Source organism: Lethenteron reissneri, chromosome 6 (assembly GCF_015708825.2).
Source record: "Lethenteron reissneri isolate LAM-NWPU_2019-01 chromosome 6, ASM1570882v1, whole genome shotgun sequence".
In the NCBI taxonomy this organism is placed as follows: Eukaryota; Metazoa; Chordata; class Hyperoartia; order Petromyzontiformes; family Petromyzontidae; genus Lethenteron; species Lethenteron reissneri.
This window is the reverse complement of record NC_083784.1, coordinates 10,204,615-10,227,099: the sequence shown is the minus strand read 5'-3', so window position 1 is coordinate 10,227,099 and position 22,485 is coordinate 10,204,615. Positions and strand designations below refer to the sequence as shown.

General features: G+C 52.0%; 1 protein-coding gene across 15 annotated transcripts in view; it reads right to left on the bottom strand.

The window, feature by feature from the left end:
• Positions 1 to 22,485, bottom strand: part of LOC133354903 (synaptotagmin-like protein 4) — an 84,230-nt gene that overhangs the window by 33,286 nt on the left and 28,459 nt on the right. For 9 of the 15 annotated variants that reach the window (XM_061572150.1, XM_061572089.1, XM_061572169.1 and 6 more), the window contains 2 exons: positions 3,959 to 5,210; positions 669 to 956 (listed from right to left, as the gene is read on the bottom strand). In XM_061572150.1, the coding sequence (XP_061428134.1) occupies positions 669 to 956; positions 3,959 to 4,077 (407 nt within the window). In that variant the 5' untranslated portion in view covers positions 4,078 to 5,210. Of the gene's footprint in view, positions 1 to 668; positions 957 to 3,958; positions 5,211 to 9,111; positions 9,246 to 22,485 lie in introns of all 15 variants that reach the window. The other 6 variants (XM_061572160.1, XM_061572097.1, XM_061572143.1 and 3 more) reach the window with 4 other exon arrangements.

The window sequence follows — 22,485 nt, the reverse complement described above, 5'->3', positions numbered from 1 at the left end:
GGTTCAACACAAGCAACCTGGAACTAGCACAACAGCCACATTCTTAACACGTGGTGCATGCTGGGAGAAGGCGCTTCAGCCACGTCACAACACACGGTGCATGCTGGGAGCCGGCACTACATACACTTCACAACACGCGGTGCATGCTCGGACTATCAGTACAGCCGCTTCACAACACGCGGTGCTTGCTGGGAGCCGGCACTACAGCCACGTCACAGAAAAGCGGTGCATGCTGAGAGCTAGCATTACAGCCATGTCACAACATGCGGTGCATGCTGGGAGCCAGCACTACAGCCACATCACAACACGCGATGCATGCTGAGACTAGCAATAAAGCCACGTCACAACACGCGGTGCATGCTGGGACTAGCAGCACAGCCACATCACGATACGCAGTGCATGCTGGGAGCCCGCACTGCAGCCACGACACGAAACGTGGTATATGCTGGGAGACGTCACAACATGCGGTGCATGCTGCGACGAGCAGTACAGCCACATCACGACACGCAGTGCATGCTGGGAGCCCGCACTACAACCACGACACGAAACATGGTGTATGCTGGGAGACGTCACAACACGCGGTGCATGCTGGGATTAGCAGTCCAGCCACGTCACGACAGAGAGGAGAGGGGTAGAGAGGGGTAGAGTGGGCGCCTCCGGCTGCTTACGCCTCACGGTGGCACGCCTCGCACTGCCACTCGCCGCCTCCCGCGCGCGCACCGCCGCCCCCCCCCTTGGCGGGCACCCGGCACGCGCGGCACACGCGCTGCAGGCACGCGGGGCACAGGTCCCCACCGGCCAGCCAGGCCCAGCCCAGGGGCTGCAGGCATCGCGCGCAGCTCCCGTCGGGGACGCCCTCACCAGCGGACTGCACGGCCACCAGGGCCTGCTGGCCGCGGCCCTGGCCCCGGGCCGCTCCCTTCTCGCGCAGGCGCTCGAGCTCGCGGCGCAGCCGCCTGGGATCACAAGCGAGCGAGTGCATGGAGGGGGGGGGAGCGCAGGGGGACGACGTGGCTCAGCGCTGCTCATTGCTGGCCGCTCGACATTTTTGGCCTGTGGTCAGCAACTGCTTTTTTATTAAAGCGCGTCAGGGTAGCGATCCACATCCTGGGATTGAAAGTGGCCTCCGGCCCGTGGCATGACCTTCAACTGTGTTCCCAAGTGCGGCGAGTTGATGGTGTCAGCTCCATCACCAATGACCCCGTTGTATGGATTCGGGGTTTCACTTCAAGTGGCTATGTTCCAGCTGCAAGAGATTAATATGATTTGGGGAACTGCCGTGTGATGAACATTTCACATGGAGCGGAGCTCTCTGAGAAAGTCCAGCGCCCCCGAATGTGTGGATTCTGGGGGTGCTGGATATCGCCTTCCGCAATTTCCGTTGCTTAACGCGGGGTGATGCACTGCTTCCTTCGAAGGTTCAGAATGGATACTTCGTCTCTGCGTACAATCTACCGCAAAAGTGTTTCGGTCATTTATCTGCCGAGGCCATTCCCTGACAAGCTGATAGGACAATACAGTAATAGCGCAGGACTATCTTCACGAGGTCGCAGTGTCTCACATACGCAGTCCGCAGGAGTTTCGCAGTTGGGGGCAATATCGCTGTGTGATCCCAAATTGAGTAACTGGCGTTGTAAATCCTAGTACTTGGCCAATACGGATCTTGACGCCAGCACACAACGGTATGTGGTATTTCACGGTTAATACTGCCACGCCCACCGCCGAAGTAATAACCAGGCGCGGCCTGCCAGTTGCAAACCGTGAACCTCTGTGACAAGCGAAGAGCTCTGGGCCACTGCTGAACCGCGTCACCGCCCCCCTTGCTGATTGTTGCCGCTTCGAGGGCGGCTGACGAAGGTTGTACTCTGAGAGCGGCCGTCACAGCTGATCGTTGTGAACCGCGCCACACGTGAGCATCCTAACTAGGCCGGGGCGCACGTACGATGCGCCAATGGTCCATTCGCTACGTAACAAGGACCGAGCGACGTCTGCAGATTATGTTCAGCGTGCTTCACCACGCCGGAGTGGACAGGAAAAGATGGGAGGAGTGCAAAACCAGGATAAAACCGTGCTACGCTTTTATTTTTAAAATCTTTATCATCAATATATATATTTTACCATGTAAGGACCACATTCTATATAGCTCTTTTGCAGAAACGACCTGGCCACAAATGGTAGCCTAACGCAGTGTAAATTTAGGTGTGATGTTGTTTCTAAATTTAGAGGGGAGAAATCGGAGGACCCGGAGAAAAATCCACGCGACCACGGGGAGAGAGACATGCAAACTCCAAATCTACGGCAAGAGTCAGGATCGGGATCGAAGCCACTACCTCCTGCATACCAGGTGAGGTAGATAACACCTCGCCACTGCGGTGGTCCTGATCTGACCGGTGGGACACACGCTCCCCCGCGGTTTAAGAGCTCCTGACGAGCCGCGGGATAAACCCGACCCCGCGAGTGCCGCGGATGCTTCGAGCGGGGGGAGGACCGCTGCGCCGACAGCCTCACGGCACGGCTCTGAGACAACGGCACCGGAGGGGTCCGAAGACATGGGCGGCGGTCACGGAGACCGCCGTGGCACCCGGGGGCCGCCCGTGGCCGAGCGGGACGCGTTGCGGTGAGCGGCGCAGGGGATGAGAGCGATGGGCACCAAGCTGTGGGGTGGGGGGGCGGGGTAAGTGGGTCGTGCGGAGATGGAGCCACGGAGCAGATGGAGTGTCGGCAACATGGTGGGTTCGTGTCTCAAGCTAGCGCAGCAGCATCCTCAAGAGATTCGTATTTGGGGATGGTAAAAGTCCACATTCTACACCGCAGAGGTATCCGGTCCGTGTCTGTAAAGCACCGCTTGTTATTACACCTCGCTGCAAAATTATATCCGATTATTATTATCATCGTTATTGTTGTGCGGTATGGCCCTTGAGTGTTAGTTTTATGCTCCGTCAGGTGAGTGCGGCTTTTCCAATCTGTGCAAATGGGAAGAGAGACATTAATACGGAGAGAGAGGGTCACGCCACAAAGGCTCAGAGCAGGGATTTCTCGAGTGAGTGCCACGCGAGGTGGCAACACCACAGCAGCTTGGACACCTCGAGATGGTCAATAAAAGTGAAATGCTCTACATGTGAGTGAGGAGAGAGCCCTTGCAAATGACCGGAGCGGGTTTGAAGCACCGTTAAAAATTTAAGGGTTTTTTTTTCGGTCACACCGAGAAATGTTTATCACTTAAATGCTTTGCTGCTGCTTTCTGCTCTGGGACTTGGACTGGCAGAGGAAATGCAAAAGCGTTTCCCCATCAGCAAAACAATTGACCGTGTTATGGTCACAAGCGTCAGAATGATAAACGATCATTAACCGTTTATACGAATTTTTTTATATGCAAATGCTGCCTCTCGGCTAATGGCAGAAACGGGAAAATGCACGGTGCAAATGAGACAACAAGAATCAATTCGTGGACGTGATAGGGGTGGCTCCCTAAGTGTGGACAGCTCCCACGTGGGCCGCTTACAAAGCGCTCCCACGTGTAAGCCTTTCTGTAAATCCACTGCTGGACGGGGGCCTCCCCTCATGCCGTGCGGGCTCGTGGGAATGATTTAACCACGCCCCTCCACTGGCCAAGTACAGGACAGCAATGCAGTTTTCCTGCACTGTCCTCTGCTACCCGCCACGTAGCTCCACAAGCCCGATGACGACCTGTGTGAGCACGTTGACTCTACCGCTGTGGCTCTACTTTGGTGGCTCTACCGTGGTGGCTTCCCAGGCATATCAAAACTGGATGCCCTGCATGTGCTTTGGCGGTCACGATCACAGAGCTCTGAGGATACCCCGGTTTCTCTGGATGCCTCTGGTAAACGGGAAGTTCCATCTCAAGCGACGTTCCAGGTGAACTATTTTAATGAAACGGAAAAAAAACGCGAGTACACAACGGCGGTCTCAGCGAATCACGCAAATCGGGTCGACTCACCGAACCCTCTGCGCCTCCATCTCCCTCAGCGTCTTGTCCCTCTGCAGCACGCCCAGGATGGACTCCTTCTCCATCTCGGTGAGGAAGCTCAGGTCCACGGTCTCCTCCTCGCCGGACATGGCTGCACGCGTCGGTCACGGCCGCTCCTCGCGTGGCGTTCCGTGGGCTCCTCAGGACTCCTCGTCCGCGACCCCCCCGCCTCTATATCCGCCCCTGTTTCAAGGCGTCGAGGTGAACTTTGTCGCCGTTTCTGATGAAGATGCTCAAAGGCAACCGAATCCACAGGGGCCTCGCGATCCTCCCTCTCTCTCCCACCCGCCAACCACTCTCCTCTCTTCGGCCGGGCCGCCCAAATGCCTCGACTCCGCCGACTTCGCCCCGGGAATCTCACGATTCGTACCACGGCCACTCACCGCACACCTTCAAAATCTGTATATATATTTTAAGAAAAAACGTCTCATTCTGTCTGTAAAGTCACAGAGATAGGTTCAAAGAAAATAACAAACCTATCGACGTGACTTTACCGAAAGGAAAGACCCAAAGAATATGAATTCCTGCAGTCACGAAAACTTTAAGTCAAGATTTTCGTTCTGTTTGCTCAAATTCCCGGTCTAAGTTTTAATTCTGATGTCCTTACCTCCTTCTGTCCATCTTCAAATCATCCATAAAATGTACATAAACCGGTTGTTCTGAATGAGGAAGACACCTGGACGACGCTGCCCGTTGGGTGAAGACGCCTCGGCGAGCGGAGGGCCGCCGCCGTCGTCTTTCAGTGTTGTGGGGCCTGTACCCGGTCGCGCTGCAGCTGCCGGCTCGCTCACCACGACGACCCGCGATAGCGCAGCGGCGTGACGATGGCTGCCGTCCAATCAATGCGGACCTCTCCCGTGGAGCGTGCAGCCCATGCCGCTCTCCTCCGCTCGCTTGTCCAAACTCAAAATGTCACGCGACGAGAATGCCGATACGGCGCCGGTGCCGGTGGAGGTAACGCCGCTGCTGTTCAATCGGAGGTCACCTTCCTCGCTCTCCGCCTCCTGCGGAGACTCGTCAATGCGGAGGTAGTGCTCTGTGAGACACGGGGGCTGTGCCAAACCAGGGGTGACTAAATGTGGGATGGCGATGCTGCTGCTTCTGCTGCCACTGCTGCTGCAGAATGCGAGGCAGATTGGCGAGTGAGCTGCGGGTTCATCGTGCTCCCGGCAGCCCTCCCCGCCTGCGCTCGCTCCTTCGGGATATCCTCTCCCTCCAGCTGCTGGAAAATAACAAACCAGTCGATCAGACATTGTTCAGGGCGTGCAGAGAAAACGCAATGTAAGGGTTTGTATTCACAGGGCTTAAATGCCTCAGCATCTCAGAGCGCCGGGCAGCATCACACCTCATCTCGACCGTTCCCCCCTCGCCCTGCATCGGTCTAGCCTAGGGTACCACCAGTGGGAGGCATCCCTACACGAGGCACGAGGAGTACCCGGTGCCGGCGTGAGTGTGGCTCCGCTCTGCCAGCAGGGAGCAACCTCGCTGTGGATGTTTTCCCAATTAAGGACCAAAACGGGTCCGCCATGTTTGTGCTCATTAACTCACGATTATGAAGTCAAGTCACCGTGCTTCCTTGCTCACACACCCATGGGATCGTGCTCTGCCCAGTAGCCACATTCTGATTGTGGGGACAAGCCTCTTTATATGAAATCCACCGTACACTTCCCACAACGTCTAAAACACTACAATTTTATTATTATCTAGTTTCCATTTCTCACAGTGGCATTAACGTTACTTTGATGAACTGTGTAGATTCGTTAAAGTGGCCAGAAAGCCTGAAATTATTGATCAATTCTAGAAATGCGATGACAATGATACTGGCTCTCACCATAGAATTGTGGAATTTCCCACACTGGCTTGGAACCATCAAGAGAGGTGAGACGCACCCAATGGACACTGACCTTCTTTGGACCGGGGGCTGTAATGGATCATCGGGGTCACGTTCCGATTTTCCACCACGCATCGTGCATATTTAACCAATTCTATAATATACCTGGCCAATGTCTGTAACAAAGGATTACGTGGTGATACGTACAATACATCTGGCCACAGCACTTGTTTCTAACGAGAGTGTTCGGCCTTTTTGTCAGTGCGCTGCTGTACAAGGTCTACCCACACACACCGTGTCGGCCACGGGGGTTGTTATCATACTTCGCCATGCTATTCACTGCGGATTGTTGAAGGTGGGAGCATAAACGTTAGATCTCTTATGACCAGGTAGCCTCGCCGCAGCCTATAACATCTGTGTTATGCATTGGTGGCCGTTCAACCAACCACGAACCAGGCTCAAGCCTACGTAGCTTCCGAGATCCTATGAGATTGGGCACACTCCCGGTGATCAGGTCACAGGCTATTAGAGCTATGGAGTTCAAATCCTTGTCTGGTGCCACGGTGGCGAGATGACAACTACCTCGCCTGGTATACAGGAGGTTGTGGGTCCGATCCCAATCCCGACCCTGGCGCCTGTATATTTAGAGTTTGAATGTCTCTATCCCCATGGTCACATGGATTTTTCTCCAGGTCCTCTGGTCTTCCCCTCCACAATTATAAACACTCAATTAGAGTATTTGGCTGCTATGAATCTCCACGGGATGATTAGCCACTTCGTTGAGCTATCATTTCTGGTCAGGTCGCTTCTGAAAAATAGCTACATAACTCAGTGGGCCTTACCTGGTAAAACAATAAAAAATAGTTGACAGTATTATATTTAGCAGAGAAAAAACAGTCGTTATCTTCTTATCTCATGTCGATGTATGCCGCGCCTTATTCCAAGGCGCCCGATTGAACGTCGACTCTACCCATCACCATCACACCCCACGTGGTTTCGGTGAGACGAGCAGCCGGTCTACTGCGTGGACGGCCGACCCCCGCCGTGGGAAATGTGGAACTTCCGACGTTTTGCCAAGGGCCGACCAGCAGGCATCGATGGCCGGAGCTTTCGGTGAAAAGCGACGCCGGGATGGAGCGCATTGCGCTGGCGCCCGCGTGTGAACGAGCCGGTCGATTGTGCCCGTTCAATCACAAAGACTGAGACACATGGAGAGAGAGCTCTCGCTCTTGCAGCGGCCACCGGATGGGGGGGGGCGAAGGTGGGTAACATCAATGTTAAAGTGCAATTTTTATTGAGAGACTGTGTGTTGTTGTTGTTGTTGTCTTGCTGTGGTCCTGGACTGTCTTTGCTGTTGTTATGCTGCCTTGCTTAATTCTGGCTGTCATCTGATGATGCTGGTTGTTGTAATTACCGACGAAGCTTGGAATTAGAACTTATAAAATTAATTAATACATTTTCTGTGATTTAATTACCTTTCATACATTTATCGGTTTTTTTTGTATTGTTGTAACGTTCTTACCCCGTGCCCCTTGCTGGACATCTGTGAAAAAGAGCTTCATAGCTCATCGGATTTCTATAGTCTACCTATGGATTCTGAGTCTGATCTTAATGCATGCAGGATATGTACCGTGGACACTACTCAGCCAAGGCTTTAACCGCTCGGCACAGGGGGGTTTTAATAAATATGAATGCCCACTTTATACACGGTGTATAGAAATGAGTTTTTTTTGGGTTAGATGGTGTAAGTATAAATGTGTCATTAAACCCGCCACCACCACTCGACACAGGCAATCAGTAAGGTTTGTTATGTAAACAAAACGTACACCGGTTGTGTGTTGGAGACTGAACACCCAACATTTATAATTCGACTACTGTGACGTTTCGCCAGTAATTAAAACAACCAGCCCCAACAGGCGACAGCGAGAATTGTGGAGAATTCCTCCTCGTGCTTCGGTCCTTAAATGGAGGTGTACGGACGATGCGTTCCAGCTGCACGAAGCCTCTGGCTGTTGCTGCGATAAAAATTTTACTGAATAAAAAAAAGCAGCCGCTACACACGCGGTCGTTGGTTGTCCCAGGAGGCCTCAAAGGCATTAATGCACAGCCGTGCATCCTGTTGGAGATAATGAATTACGTCTATCAACAAATTGTAACAGTTGCGTTTTTTTTTACAGCCGATTATTCCGGCCCCTTTAAGATAGATAGTGGTGGACAATCCGTGCCCGTCGTGATGCGGCCGATACTGTCACCAAGCTCTGACCGTCACCTCCCGTCCAGCGACACACGAGGGGGGGAAATGCATCGATCGAAAGTGTTTTCGTGTTATACAATTAGTCGTGTAATCGAATCGATAATCGTTGGAGGAAATCGATTAATTTATGGTTGGGCTCACCATCCGAGTGGGCCTTGTTAGGCCGTCAATGCCATGCTCTGCCATGCAGATAAACACCATGATGGTTAACTGGACCGGAACAAAGACAACAACGCTGACAAACTACCTGCTAAACTACTCAACTGGGACAACCACCCAGCAGTGACATCTCCCCCCTAGTGCGAAAAAACTTGGCAGGACCCTCCTGAAGAAGTGTCATGGGACTTGGTGAGGCCGTGCTCGGCGTACGGGTGTACGGACGTACGAGCATACGAGCTTACGGGCGTACGAATGTACTTTTGTACGGGCATACGAGCAATACACTAACAAGCAGGCTCGTGTCGTGCAGTACGCAGGGCCCCCCACACGCATTGAGATCCGTGACATTCATTGTTAGATTCGTAAAAAAGGATGGGGAAAAAGGTCAAGGACTAAGATGGTGTCATTCATTCTGGAATGATAAACGATAATTGGATCCAGTTTTTTTTATCGCATGCAATTCAGTCAGAACAAAAAATAAAAACAGAAGAAATCATGATTAATGTTAAAAAAATGTCCGTGAGGCAGTGTGTTTCACAAATATATGACATTATTTTGGAAGATATCGAATTGAAGGGAAATCCTCGTGAGGTATTTCAACAGTAGAACAACTTCAAGTGAAGGTTATCACTGGGTCACGTGGCACGAGCTCGCCGTGTTACAAATAAGACGCTTTCGTCAAACCAACAAAAAAAATCTGGCGAGTCGGTGACTTAATTAAAACGTATCAGGAGTAAAAAAGGTTGGAAATTAATCCCCCAAATTGTTTTAGAACTGGGCAGGAAAATACGAACGCATTTACAAGTCGACATGTTTTTTGTTATGAACGTGTCGCTTGCGTGGACGCTGCCATCGATTCCTCCTTTAGTTAAAACCGACCTTCAAAAAACTTAGACGGGGGACAGTTGAAGAATCAATGAAGCCACACGTCAGCTGCCACCACCACCGCCGCCGCCGCTGACGAGCACCGGGGTGAACCGGCGCCGAGGGTGACGCATGGCGGATGAGGCCCACTGGCGTCACGGCAGACAAGCGGGGTGGGTGGGCGAGTTACAAAAGCTCGCTCCAGTCCGCTTGCCGCGCAAGCCGCTCTCTCTGCCAGGGATAAGTGACGTGACGTAAAGCAGCGCCGCTCGCGAGGAGGCTGCGGTGGCGTGTCGCTGTCACGGCGAGTTGCTTGATGGACTCTCTATACGCCACTTTGGGAGAGCAGAGAGCAGAGGTATGATATATAAACTCACAATTCGCATCCGTCACGTATCTGTCTCTCCACATAAAAAAAAATAAAAGTATTTCTGGCACATCCCATCGATCAAAAGGCCTTCTGGGAGTGCTCGTCTTCAGCGGCACTGATTCAACACAAGCATACTCTGAGATGGTTTCGATATTTGGTGTTTCATCAGGGAGGTCAACTTTAGTGTTCAGAGATGGGAGTTTGAGGCAAGAGAAATATCTGTGTCACTGCGCGGGTCCAAGCGCTGGCATTTGAGCGCAGGTGCATGCAGAGGATGCTGGGAATTTCGTAGCAGAATGAGGTAAACCACTTGGAAGTTCAGAATGGAACACGACAGGAGAGTGCTGTGGATGTCAATCAGGAAGCAGAGGAGGTTGAGATGGGTGGGACTCGTGTGTAGGGTGCAGGAGGATAGGGTAGGCAACTTGGAGGTAGTGATGGGTGGGACTCGTGTGTATGGTGGAGGAGGATAGGGTAGGCAACTTGGAGGTAGTGATGGGTGGGACTCGTGTGTAGGGTGCAGGAGGAGGCCAGGAGACCGGGACTGCAGTGCAGCAGCACTCAGAGGTTAGTGACCAAGAGAACAGAAGACCCAAAGCTATGTGGTGGTGATAGTGGTGGTGGTGGTGGTGAAGAGTGTGAGCAAAGCCTTGAATAAAAACAATGCTTAGGTACCTATTTAATGACATTCAGGCGTTGACTTCGGTTTTTTTCATTTTAAGGAGTGAATTCTAAATTCGACAACGGAGCTGTAAATCGAATATCCGCATCAGCAGCATCAACGGCCGTCGTCTATGCACGGCTGGACGAAGGCCTTTCCGCGTCGTCGCCTCTCCCCATGCGATTGGCACGGTCCACCGCGCTTGCTGCACGTGAAACAGGACCCCCCATTGCTCCGTCGTCCCCAGTGGCGGGCATCCTCGCGGGCGTGTGCCCTCTCGCACACCGTGAGCAATCCGCCCGAGCGACGCGCTCTTCAACGGTCAACGCCGTGTCCTGCCCAATCGCGCTCGCTTCACTTCAATGCGGTGTCACACTTGTGGTTTTTTCCCAAGTCCACGTGGCCCCCTCTCTGCCACAAGTGCAACCGTTTCTCATTCGTGCCAGAGATGGAAATATACGCACCGATTGAAAACGTTGTCAGGCACCCTGCAATGCCTTCATCAAATCAAGTTTTCCAAAAAGCACCAATACCAATGCTCGCCATTCGCCATTAAGTGACGGTGAAGTCACCACGGTGCCTGTGCCAGGCCAGGTGCACTTTGAGGCTACCACGTGAAATGTGGAAGGCTCGCTGACAGGAGGTATCGGGACAGACCCAGCAAGTGCCATGGGTTGGCTGACTGAGTTGACCGGTAGATGCAAAAGCTGTACACTGTACTCTGCCAACTTGCTGCATTTTAGCCACCCGGCGCTCCTCTGGCCTCCGTTGTTTGACCTTTGCCCCAACGGAGGGCAAAAATCACCACACACACCGACACACAAACGCATAAAAAATAACGATATCGCCCATTTTTCTTCAAATAAATAAAAACAGACATTTTATGAGTGTATAACCATACACTCTTAAAATGGTAATATGCCGCTGCTGTATTACAGAAACCACGCGGTTTGCCCACGCGTGCCTTTAACAGAGCGCACGCCGCTCGCGAAAAAACCATGTGCGGCCGCAACACCGCGATGGCGTGGCACTGCCAGACACGGCATTCATTATTCACACGAGAGGCTGGAATGCCATCGGCAATCAATTCCATTCCTCTCTCTTCCACCCCCTCCGGCTAATGGCCGGAGGCTAGAGTAGCTGTCAGTGGGGATGGGGCGCGGAGAGGCCTTGCGGTTGAAGGCAGAAGACGCAGCGGAGAGAGGCATGCCGGTGAGGCGGGCAAGGGTATCCCCTGCGGGTGACATCGCAATGCATGCTGGGAATGGGGGAAAAAATCAACGCAAAGCGAATCGCTCCGTCAAGGCATAGGGGGGCGGGCGAACGTTGCCCCCGAGGGCCCAATGGGACTTTCAAAAGTCTCCTGGCGCGGTGAGCCGACACTATCAATGCACGCCTCATTGTTATCTGCTCAGAACACGAGGAGTCACGAGGCCGTCGACCTCAGGATGAAACAGGCCCTGGCAGTGACCCGAATGCACAACAAGTTATGAACACGGTGTTGTTGCCAAGTCTAAAATATTTTTGTGCACGACCCAATTAGTGGCGGTCCCCCCACAACCCCTACCAATCGAGACTCGTAAATTCAAGCAGTCACAGGCGGCTACAACCATCACGAGGACAACTTGTGGAAAAGTACGAGAAAACAAACGACCTCTTCCAGACAACTTTCACCGTGACCCGGAAAACCTCATCGGTGCGTCCCCCAAGGTCGTCTCTCAAGCTGATGTGGCTCGCGCGAGCCACATCAGCTTGCCAGGAGGGAGACGTGAATACTAAACAAGCACGCGACATTGAAGAAGCAAAAGTCTGCAAAGAAATTCAATTTTCAGAAATATACAAAGGACGACCGACTTGGCTACCTATCTCGATGTTTAAGAAGCCGTCAGTGCCCATGGCTTTTGTCTCTCTCCTGGTACCCGGCCGGTGACAATGACAAGAAGACTGGATGGACCTGAAAATGCATCAAGGACCATAGCCAACAGCCGACACAGAACAATATTCTGTCTGCTTGTACAGTCTCCCAACAATGCTGATCAATGTGATCATATTAAACTGTAGTACTGTATATACGTACAGGGGGTATTCATTTTAATATGTATATTTTTAATCTCCACTTTATAGGCTTTAGGCAGAATTATTCTGAATAGCAAATATCCGTGTAATTTTCAGCTGTTTAAGCTAAATGACTACTTAAAAAGTATTTTTTTTAGAGAAAAATCACTTACTACCATTTTAAATCAACATAGACAGTCATCTGTCATTGATTGCTTCCAATATTAGGACGCCCTAGAGCTATGCACTTTAATATTTAGATTGAAAACTAATTTCTTTAGAATAGCTTTTTGTGTTTAGTTTGCTGTCCTTCCTCCGCACCTCCGATCAGCATGGTTAGCTACGTACAGAGCAAAAGAAGCTCAACATACATACACACACACACGTGGCACTTATGGAATCTATTTTAGCATGAGCGAGTTGTATGAATGTAATGATCGAGTGTGTGTGTGCGTGTGTGCGTGCTGCATATCGCTGTGTAGTGCTGTGTGGAAGCTGCCTGACCTGTCACTCCATACAAAGCTCCAGGTCTCCTCGGCCACGGTTATGACCGCCCATTTGTATGCTTGCAAAACGTGGACCCCTTTAAAGTAACAAATACACTGGTTAGAAACATTTAGGCTGGCCTGCCTACGATTCGTCCTGGGTTTAGCGAGGCTGAATTGTGAGTAGCTCACAGATCCTTGAAAGATCTGGACACAGTCTCATCAGCGAGCTCCTCCAGCAGGTGAGGCTGCGTTGGCTGGGTCATGCAGCCCACATGCCCAGCCACCGCATGCCCAAGCAGCTCCTGTTTGGCTGGATAGAGGAGGCTAAATGGGACACGGCACGTGCTAGAGAAGAAATGGACAAATGCGGTAAAGGAGGACGTGGAGCTGAATGGACTTATCTATGACCGGTACCAGCGGTGTTAAGATCGGCCTGTGTGGAGGAGGCTCGTGGAGGATGCTGCTGGGCAGTTTCAGGCAGTCGCCCTCCAGCAACAATGGAGGGCGGAGGAGCGACGCTCACGGAGCAAGTTGGCAAAGTAGGGGAGCACAGGTGGCGCATCTGCCAGTCATCTCGGTCAGTCAACCAAAAGCACCTGTGTCTATCTTGTGACCTACTGCTAACGAATATTTAACACTTTACGTGGCTTTAAAGTGCAAAGTGCACTTAGCCTGACACAAGCTGGCTCACAGGCAGAAGGCGGCTGTCGTTATGACTGTCGTGTGCATCGACGCGCCACCTAGCAAGCGTTCCGGCGTGTTTGTTGCGCGCGACGTCCGCGGGCACGAATCGACTTCTGCCGCAAGTCCCCCCCCTGCCCCCGGGGGCTTGAGAAGCGGTGCTGCGGCCAGGGCACCACCGTGGCGGAATGAGAGATGCTAAAGTCAGACAGAGGCGGACTAAGATGTGGCCTGGCAACTCAAGAAGAAGCAGCCGCGGCTTCACGGGAGAGCCACTCTCTCACTCGCTCTCTCGCCAGTCGTGCAGAGTAAACCGGCTGCGGGGCATCGCCACTTTAGAGACCGAGCACAATCGCGTTCCGCCCTCCAGCGCTGCCCTGCAATCCTCTCTCTCTTGCCAATGATTCGGGGAGCCAAAACAAACAGACTCACAGCACAGACGAACTTGTTTGTTTCCGCAAGGGCAGACCGACGACAAAGGTTCCTTTTCAAAACCCGTGATGGCGCATGTGAGACACGTTGTTCCGTGGGCTGTTCACGTCTATTTTCCTTCAGTGCAAAATTGTAAATTGAGCCTTGAGCTGGTTCCAATCAGCCGAGCCGCTGTTTTGAACCACCATTGCCCGGGAGGTGGGAGGGAAGGGTGGGGGGGGTGCCGCGCTCCGTTTCAAAAGCTCGGGCGGCACTTTTCACCTCCCCGCCGAATGTTTGGAAAATTGAGGGCGTCACGACGAGGAGTTGGTAAATTCTAACGGCGGGCGTCAAATGGGGGTCTGCGTCCGCGCCATCGGCACTCCACCATCACATCGTCGTCGTCATCGTCGTCAACCACGACATATCCAATGCCGAATGAAGACCTTCCCAAGTCGTCGCCATATCTCACGATCCTGCGATTCGACAGTCCCTCTAGCGCCTGCAGCGCACGCGGAGCCGATGCCCGTCGCTCCGTCTCCTCAGCGGAGTGCTCTCGGGAGGCGTTTCATGCCTTTCCTTCGCTGCCGCTGTTCTCGACCATAGGCCACAGACCTGAGCTGTGTTGCTTTTGTCAGGAGCGAGTTGGCTATCACGAATGATAGCCCCAATTAATTGGCTTATCGCGTGGAAAATATTCAAAATGCACGTTGACTCGAATTGTGGAGAGAAAAACCGGAGGACCCGGATAAAAATCCACGCGACCATGGGGGGTGAGACAGACGCACAAACTCCAATTATACAACAGGCTGCCGGGTCAGGATTTAACCCATGCCCTCCTGTAAACCGGGCGAGGTAGTTAGCAGATTGCCACCACGCATCCTGACCAAGCTCGCATACTTCTCTCAAGCGATTGGATGATTTCATTAACCTGCGAATGTTTTTCAATCCACTTGTTTCTCCTTCCATCAATGTCATTACAAGCGTGCATCTCGCTGTGTGTTGTTTTCTGCACGCTCTCCGGCTTGTCTTGAATTCGTTTTCATGGATGTCTGGGTTTCTGATCAACGTGTCATAGGAGGCAGTACGTACTGATTGAAATCAGTCTCCTTGAGGCACATTGATGACCACGGCACCAGCTGCAATAGAATCATGAGAATCAGAATATGCATTTATTCTGGAGGAATCAGATGAGCTATGAAGCTCTTTTTCACAATAGAATTGCCAGCTGTCCAGCTTTGACCCAGACAGTTCAGGAATTGGTATCCTTGTTCGGGGGGCAGGAATTAAATTTGTACCGAGATCTGGTGACCGGTACTGTCCTGAACTTTACCACAGGCGTCTCGTATGCTTATTCATTTTGTCGCTGGTACGATCCACAACGAGCACGCAAGTGATCACTTTGTGTCTCGTGCTTCCGAGGGGTGGCCGCCCAGGACACAAAGCGGTTAAGGGGGCACGGACATTGTGTGCGGGCACAAGGAAAGAGAGACGCAGAGACACAAGGAGGGACACGGGGAGAGAGGCAGAGACACACGAAGAGACACGGCGAGACATGGGGAGGGAGGCAGAGACACAGGGAGAGACACGGGGAGAGAGGCAGAGACACACGGAGAGACACGGGGAGAGAGGCAGAGACACACGGAGAGACACGGGGAGAGAGGCAGAGACACACGGAGAGACATGGGGAGAGAGGCAGAGACACAGGGAGAGACACGGGGAGAGAGGCAGAGACACACGGAGAGACACGGAGAGAGAGGCAGAGACACACGGAGAGACACGGGGAGAGAGGCAGAGACACGCGTAGAGACACGGGGAGAGAGGCAGAGACACACGGAGAGACACGGGGAGAGAGGCAGAGACACGCGGAGAGACATGGGGAGAGAGGCAGAGACACAGGGAGAGACACGGGGAGAGAGGCAGAGACACACGGAGAGACACGGAGAGAGAGGCAGAGACACACGGAGAGACACGGGGAGAGAGGCAGAGACACGCGGAGAGACACGGGGAGAGAGGCAGAGACACACGGAGAGACACGGGGAGAGAGGCAGAGACACACGTTGAGACACGGGGAGGGAGGCAGAGACACACGGAGAGACACGGGGAGGGAGGCAGAGACACACGGAGAGACACGGAGAGAGAGGCAGAGACACACGGAGAGACACGGGGAGAGGGGCAGAGACACGCGGAGAGACACGGGGAGAGAGGCAGAGACACACGGAGAGACACGGGGAGAGAGGCAGAGACACACGGAGAGACACGGGGAGACACGGGGAGAGAGGCAGAGACACACGGAGAGACACGGGGAGGGAGGCAGAGACACAGGGAGAGACACGGGGAGAGAGGCAGAGACACGCGGAGAGACACGGGGAGAGAGGCAGAGACACGCGGAGAGACACGGAGAGGGAGGCAGAGACACACGGAGAGACACGGGGAGAGAGGCAGAGACACAGGGAGAGACACGGGGAGAGAGGCAGAGACACGCGGAGAGACACGGGGAGAGAGGCAGAGACACGCGGGGAGACACGGGGAGGGAGGCAGAGACACAGGGAGAGACACGGGGAGAGAGGCAGAGACACGCGGAGAGACACGGGGAGGGAGGCAGAGACACACGGAGAGACACGGGGAGAGAGGCAGAGACACAGGGAGAGACACGGGGAGAGAGGCAGAGACACGCGGAGAGACACGGGGAGAGAGGCAGAGACACGCGGGGAGACACGGGGAGGGAGGCAGAGACACGGGGAGACACGGAGAGACACGGGGAGAGAGGCAGAGACACACGGAGAGACACGGGGAGAGAGGCAGAGACACACGGAGAGACACGGGGAGAGAGGCAGAGACACACGGAGAGACACGGGGAGGGAGGCAGAGACACACGGAGAGACACGGGGAGACACGGGGAGAGAGGCAGAGACACGCGGAGAGACACGGAGAGACACGAGGACAGTCAGAGACAGAGAGACCACGACCCCTGTCCTTGCCGGCCCTCTCTGTGGGACCCGTCAATCCGCCTCTGCGCCCGTGCTGCATGATAATGGGTTTGCTTCATCTTCACTTTGTATTCCGCTGCCATCATGGTCAGGCTGCAAAAGTGTAATCCATATTTATGATCGAGTAACGTCCTAATGAATAGATCAAATCTAACTTGGAGCTTGTATCTCTGGTCGTCACTGTTCAAGGGTATTTACGAGATTAAGGGGAGTTTTCCATTGCGGCTCAGCCGATGTGTTAGTCATCTCAACCGTCAAAAAAAGAAAAAACAGACCGCACGCCTCCTGCAACCCTTTGTAGCTCCACACAAACAAGAGACATATTTCGAACCCATCCCATCGGCCGCACGGCCCTCTGAGAGTGCAAAGGCTCAGCACCACCGGTGTCCAATAGAAGCAATCTCTGGACCGGTAGTCAAGACCCAGGGACTCATCAACAGAGCCAGGCGCGTACGAGCCATCAATTCACCAACAGGTGGGAAGCAGCGATGGCACCGCTCACTCAGCGGACCTTCACGCTGTCTGGCTGTTGATTGGGCCGAGCAGTGAGTCTCTCACCACACTCGTTGCAGAGGTTCACGGTTCGAGCCCCAGAAGCCGCCCTGGTTAATACTGCCACGAATGTTTTAACCGTACGAAAAAAATATTGCACCCGTCTGCTTCACGGGGAGCCATCGAAGTTTCCGTGACGCCAGCGCCACGCTGCAACGTTGGAAATGTGCTCGCAATTTACGTAGTTGCAAAAAACCACGAGGCAACATTGCCACCTGCCAGCAGATTATAGTCCTATGCAGGCAGGTGCTGCGTACATCTTGTGCTGTGTAGGGATGGCTGCCCCATAGCCGCCCTAGGCTAGGCTAAGAGGTGCGCATAAGAGGCAACCGAAGAGGCTTCAGAAGTAGTTCTGCGACGTCACCTTCTGGGGGTGCTTACGGACGTGATGATGCCGAGACTTGCAAACGGACATCGGCTCATCTCACGACATCTCATTGGCCCATCTCACGAGATCTCATCGGCATATCTCACGAGATCTCATCTGCTCATCTCATCGGCTCATCTCGCGATTGGATGGGGGGGGGGGGAGAATCCAATGTCACAAAGGACACGGCGGCGTTGTTCAACCAGAGTTTAGAGATAAGATGACTTCCGCTGATAGGTCACCGTGCCATGCAAAACGACATGGAGTGCCGCGTTTCCGCCAGATATGCAGCAGGGAAACCTAAGCCGAGTGAGATATTTCCACTCGCGTACGCACGTACGTTTAACTGCTTTCGCACCACACGTGGCCAATTGTGCTAATCCACACATTTGCAAATGCCCTCGGTTACATCGCACGATAAGGTCAGAGTCGTGTGAAATTATGGAGACCGTGGCTTAGACGTGTTTATATGAATCATAAGCCACCCGATCGGAGGCAACAATAGGCTTATTAAACCACTTGTCCATGATCACTTATAATCCATCATATCGGGGATTAAGAGAGTGATTCGTATCTACTAATAAAATAAAACAATAATTGGGTGGCCGGGAGGCGCAGTGGTGACTCTTGTGCCTCACAACAAAGTAGGGCCTGAGTTCAACTCCAGACTCATGCACCACTGTGTGGAGTGTATACGTGTATGCGTGTATACGTGTATACGTGTACGCGTGTACGCGTGTAAGCGTGTAAGCATGTAAGCGTGTACGCATGTACGCGTGTACGCGTGTACACGTGTATGCTTGTATGCGTGTATACGTGTATACGTGTATGCGTGTACGCGTGTACGCGTGTACGCGTGTATTCGTGTTCTCCCATTGCTGGGTTTCCTGCAGGTTCTCTGATTTGCTCCCATAGCTAAAAACAAAACTTGACTACTATTGGCCAAACATCAAAATGCTGAAATTTATCTGCAAATTACTCAATTGGGATTACACTATATAAAATATTATATAAATATATATAAAATATTATATATCAAACACATCGCCCTCCTAAACAGAAGAGTACTGAGGCTTAAGCGAGGCTTTCGCGGATACACAGGCGGAGTGAAAACTAAACAAAGGGATACGCCGCCAAGGACCGGGCCGTGCCGGTGAGCAGCAGGATCGACAGCGCAGGGGCTCCTGGGAAAAGGAGGCTGCGACATTTGTACGCAGCCGACCACACGCATGTCTACGTGAAGCGCAACGCCGGGGTGAGGAGGTCTGTGATGAACGAACACAGCCTCCGGTTGAATTGCATCTGCGGATCAAACGGACGCCAAATAAACTGACAGGCGCCTTGTTCTGGGACAAATGTCCATTGTAAGCGCTCAATTGGACACGTGTTTGCATTTCCTTCGGGCTACAAATTGTTCAGAGATATAATCTACATTCATACTAAATGCACGCATTGACTTGTTAACACCACAGGTGTCATTAGGAACACAGCGATGCTTCGCCCGCACCCCGCAACTCAATTCATTGCCACGGCGCCATGATTTAATTCAAGGGTCCTATTTCCCGTGTCTCAATTTCACAGACCCATGACAGGCTCAGACACCACTCGCCACTGATGTTAGCTGTTACCTGAACTCGAACTCACGCTCCTTCAGGTAAAAAGTGCGGTGCGCTAACCACGGTGCCACTGCTCCCAAACCCGCTGTATATAAACGCGTGTGAAAATTGTAAATACTGTAGCTGATTCGCACGCACGTGATCGGATGCGCGCGTCGTGCGGGCAAGAATCTATTTTAATTGCCCAATCAATTCAGGTGGTGGCATTGCATGGGAATTGGTCACGCCTGCGCCGGTAGAGTGTTGATGCTTTGCACGCGACCCCCAGGTGCAAAGAACAGTCTTGGAATGTGCAAGGTGCTAATGTAATTGGCTGGATCGCCTCGCAGTCAGCTGCCAAGCAAAGGTTCTAAGGCCTAAAAGCAAATGTGGCAGGCAATGAAAATCATTGTTTGGCAAGATGAGGAACGTCACTCATTCCCGCTCGCCAACGATATTAGCCTTGGCCTGGAATCAAACACGGGGTCAATGGATTCGTGGCACAGTGCGCCAACCACGACGCCGTCGCACACTCCTGATATATGCAACACACTGTGAATTGGACGCTTAAAGTACACAAAAAAACACAATGCATTTGTCATCAACAGTCCGGCTGTTAAAGGACAATTGCCCAAAACGTCAGCCGAAATAAGAGTTTAAAAAATGCGTCACGAGGCATATTGTGGACGATGCCGGCAGTGAGATATTATCGATGAGGCGCGCAAGTCGCTAATTGCCTCTGCTGAGTGGCTGCGCCAGGGTAGGGACGCTACCCCACACGGAATGCTGCTGCGTGGATGATGAATGTGGCTGGGCCCTCTTTTTTTGGTGTGCGCGCACCACCGTCACCACCGCCACCGGCGGCACGGTCCCCCAGAGTTTTCACTTGAATCCCAAGCACAGCTGAACGTCTATCTATGAATCTAAATGAGCTCCAGGCCTTCCGGAAATCACGCGACGTCTGCGTGTGGCCACCCCCACTCTGAATCCCTCCCCCTCCTCGTCCCCCCGCCACCGCCCACTGTGAAAACAAACTCTGCTCCGCTCCTCCGTGCAGTCCACTTATGCTCGCTCCCTCCTCTTTAACACGTAGTATTAGGCTTTCGCGACCGATATTTTTCATAGTAAAAGTTATTTTGGGTTAGCTCGCGTGAATATAGATTTACTGTTAACCCACCCACCACCAGACACAGCCAATTAGTAAGGTTTGTCACGTGAACAAAACCTGCCAATTACTATTTCGGCACACCGGTGTGTTGGAGAGTAAACCAATTGTAAGTGTTACGGGTAACTCTCCACCGTACGTATCCAACCGTGCTAATCGGAGGTGCGGGGGAAGGACAACAAACTGAACACACCAACGAGCAGTTCAACGCCACCAGACCTCGGCACCGCCCGATTCACCGATGCCAGTTCGCCGACAATGGGGACCACCCGAGCCACAGCCCCGGCAGATCTCTACTTTCGGGCAGATCCTCAAGGCCAAACGACGCTCCGTAAATCCGCGTGAACGGCACCAAATAAGCTCAAGAGCCCCCCGGCGCTTAGCGCGTGCGCCATCCGCCCCAGCGGTCTGTGCTTGACGGGCGAGGCCTCTAAGACGAGGGGTTTACACGGAGCGGCCGTGGTCAGCGACGCGCACGCCTCCGTCACCTGGCGACACCCCGGCGCAGGCGGTTTGTGGGCGTTTTGACCCCGGGATTACGAGTGAGCCAGGTTGCCATGGAGATTTAGCAACCCACTGTCACGGCAATTATCCCCGGGGAGCTGAGCAGCCAACACAGCGGAGCAGAACGGAGGCAGCTCCCTCCTTCGCTCCCTCGTCCGCACGCGCCCGTGCCACACGCACGCTGCTATTGACACGGGCACCGCTACTGAAATAGGCACTGCTGTTGGAATGAAATGGATTGCTTTTGGAATGAAATAGGAAATGCTATTGTAATGAAATAAGCACTTGTATAGGAATAAAATAGGCACTGTATAGGAATGAAATAGGCGCTGTATAGGAATGAAATAGGTGCTGGAATAGGAATGAAATAGGTGCTGTATAGGAATGAAATAGGTGCTGGTATAAGAATGAAATATGTGCTGTATAGGAATGAAATAGGCACTGGTATAGGAAAAAAAATAGGTGCTGTATAGGAATGAAATAGGTTCTGTATAGAAATAAAATAGGCACTGTTATATGAATGAAATAGGTGCTGTATAGGAATGAAATAGGCACTGGTATAGGAATGAAATAGGTGCTGTATAGGAATGAAATAGGCGCTGGTATAGGAATGAAATAGGTGCTGTATAAGAATGAAATAGGTGCTGTTTAGGAATGAAATAGGCGCTGGTATAGGAATGAAATTGGTTTTGTATAGGAATGAAATAGGCACTGTTATATGAATGAAATAGGTGCTGTATAGGAATGAAATAGGCGCTGGTATAGGAATGAAATAGGTGCTGTATAGGAATGAAATAGGTGCTGGTATAGGAATGAAATAGGTGCTGTATAGGAATAAAATAGGTGCTGTATAGGAATGAAATAGGCGGTGGTATAGGAATGAAATAGATGCTGTATATGAATGAAATAGGCACTGGTATAGGAATGAAATAGGCGCTGGTATAGGAATGAAATAGGCGCTGGTATAGGAATGAAATAGGTGCTGTATAGGAATGAAATAGGCGTTGGTATAGGAATGAAATATGTGCTGTATAGGAATGACATAGGCACTGGTATAGGAATGAAATAGATGCTGTATAGGAATGAAATAGGTGCTGTTTAGGAATGAAATAGGCGCTGGTATAGGAATGAAATTGGTTTTGTATAGGAATGAAATAGGCACTGTTATATGAATGAAATAGGTGCTGTATAGGAATGAAATAGGCGCTGGTATAGGAATGAAATAGGTGCTGTGTAGAAATGAAATAAGCACTGGTATAGGAATGAAATAGGCGCTGTATAGGAATGAAATAGGTGCTGGAATAGGAATGAAATAGGTGCTGTATAGGAATGAAATAGGCGCTGGTATAAGAATGAAATATGTGCTGTATAGGAATGAAATAGGCACTGGTATAGGAAAAAAATAGGTGCTGTATAGGAATGAAATAGGTGCTGTATAGGAATGAAATAGGTTCTGTATAGGAATGAAATAGGCACTGTTATATGAATGAAATAGGTGCTGTATAGGAATGAAATAGGTGCTGTATAGGAATGAAATAGGCGCTGGTATA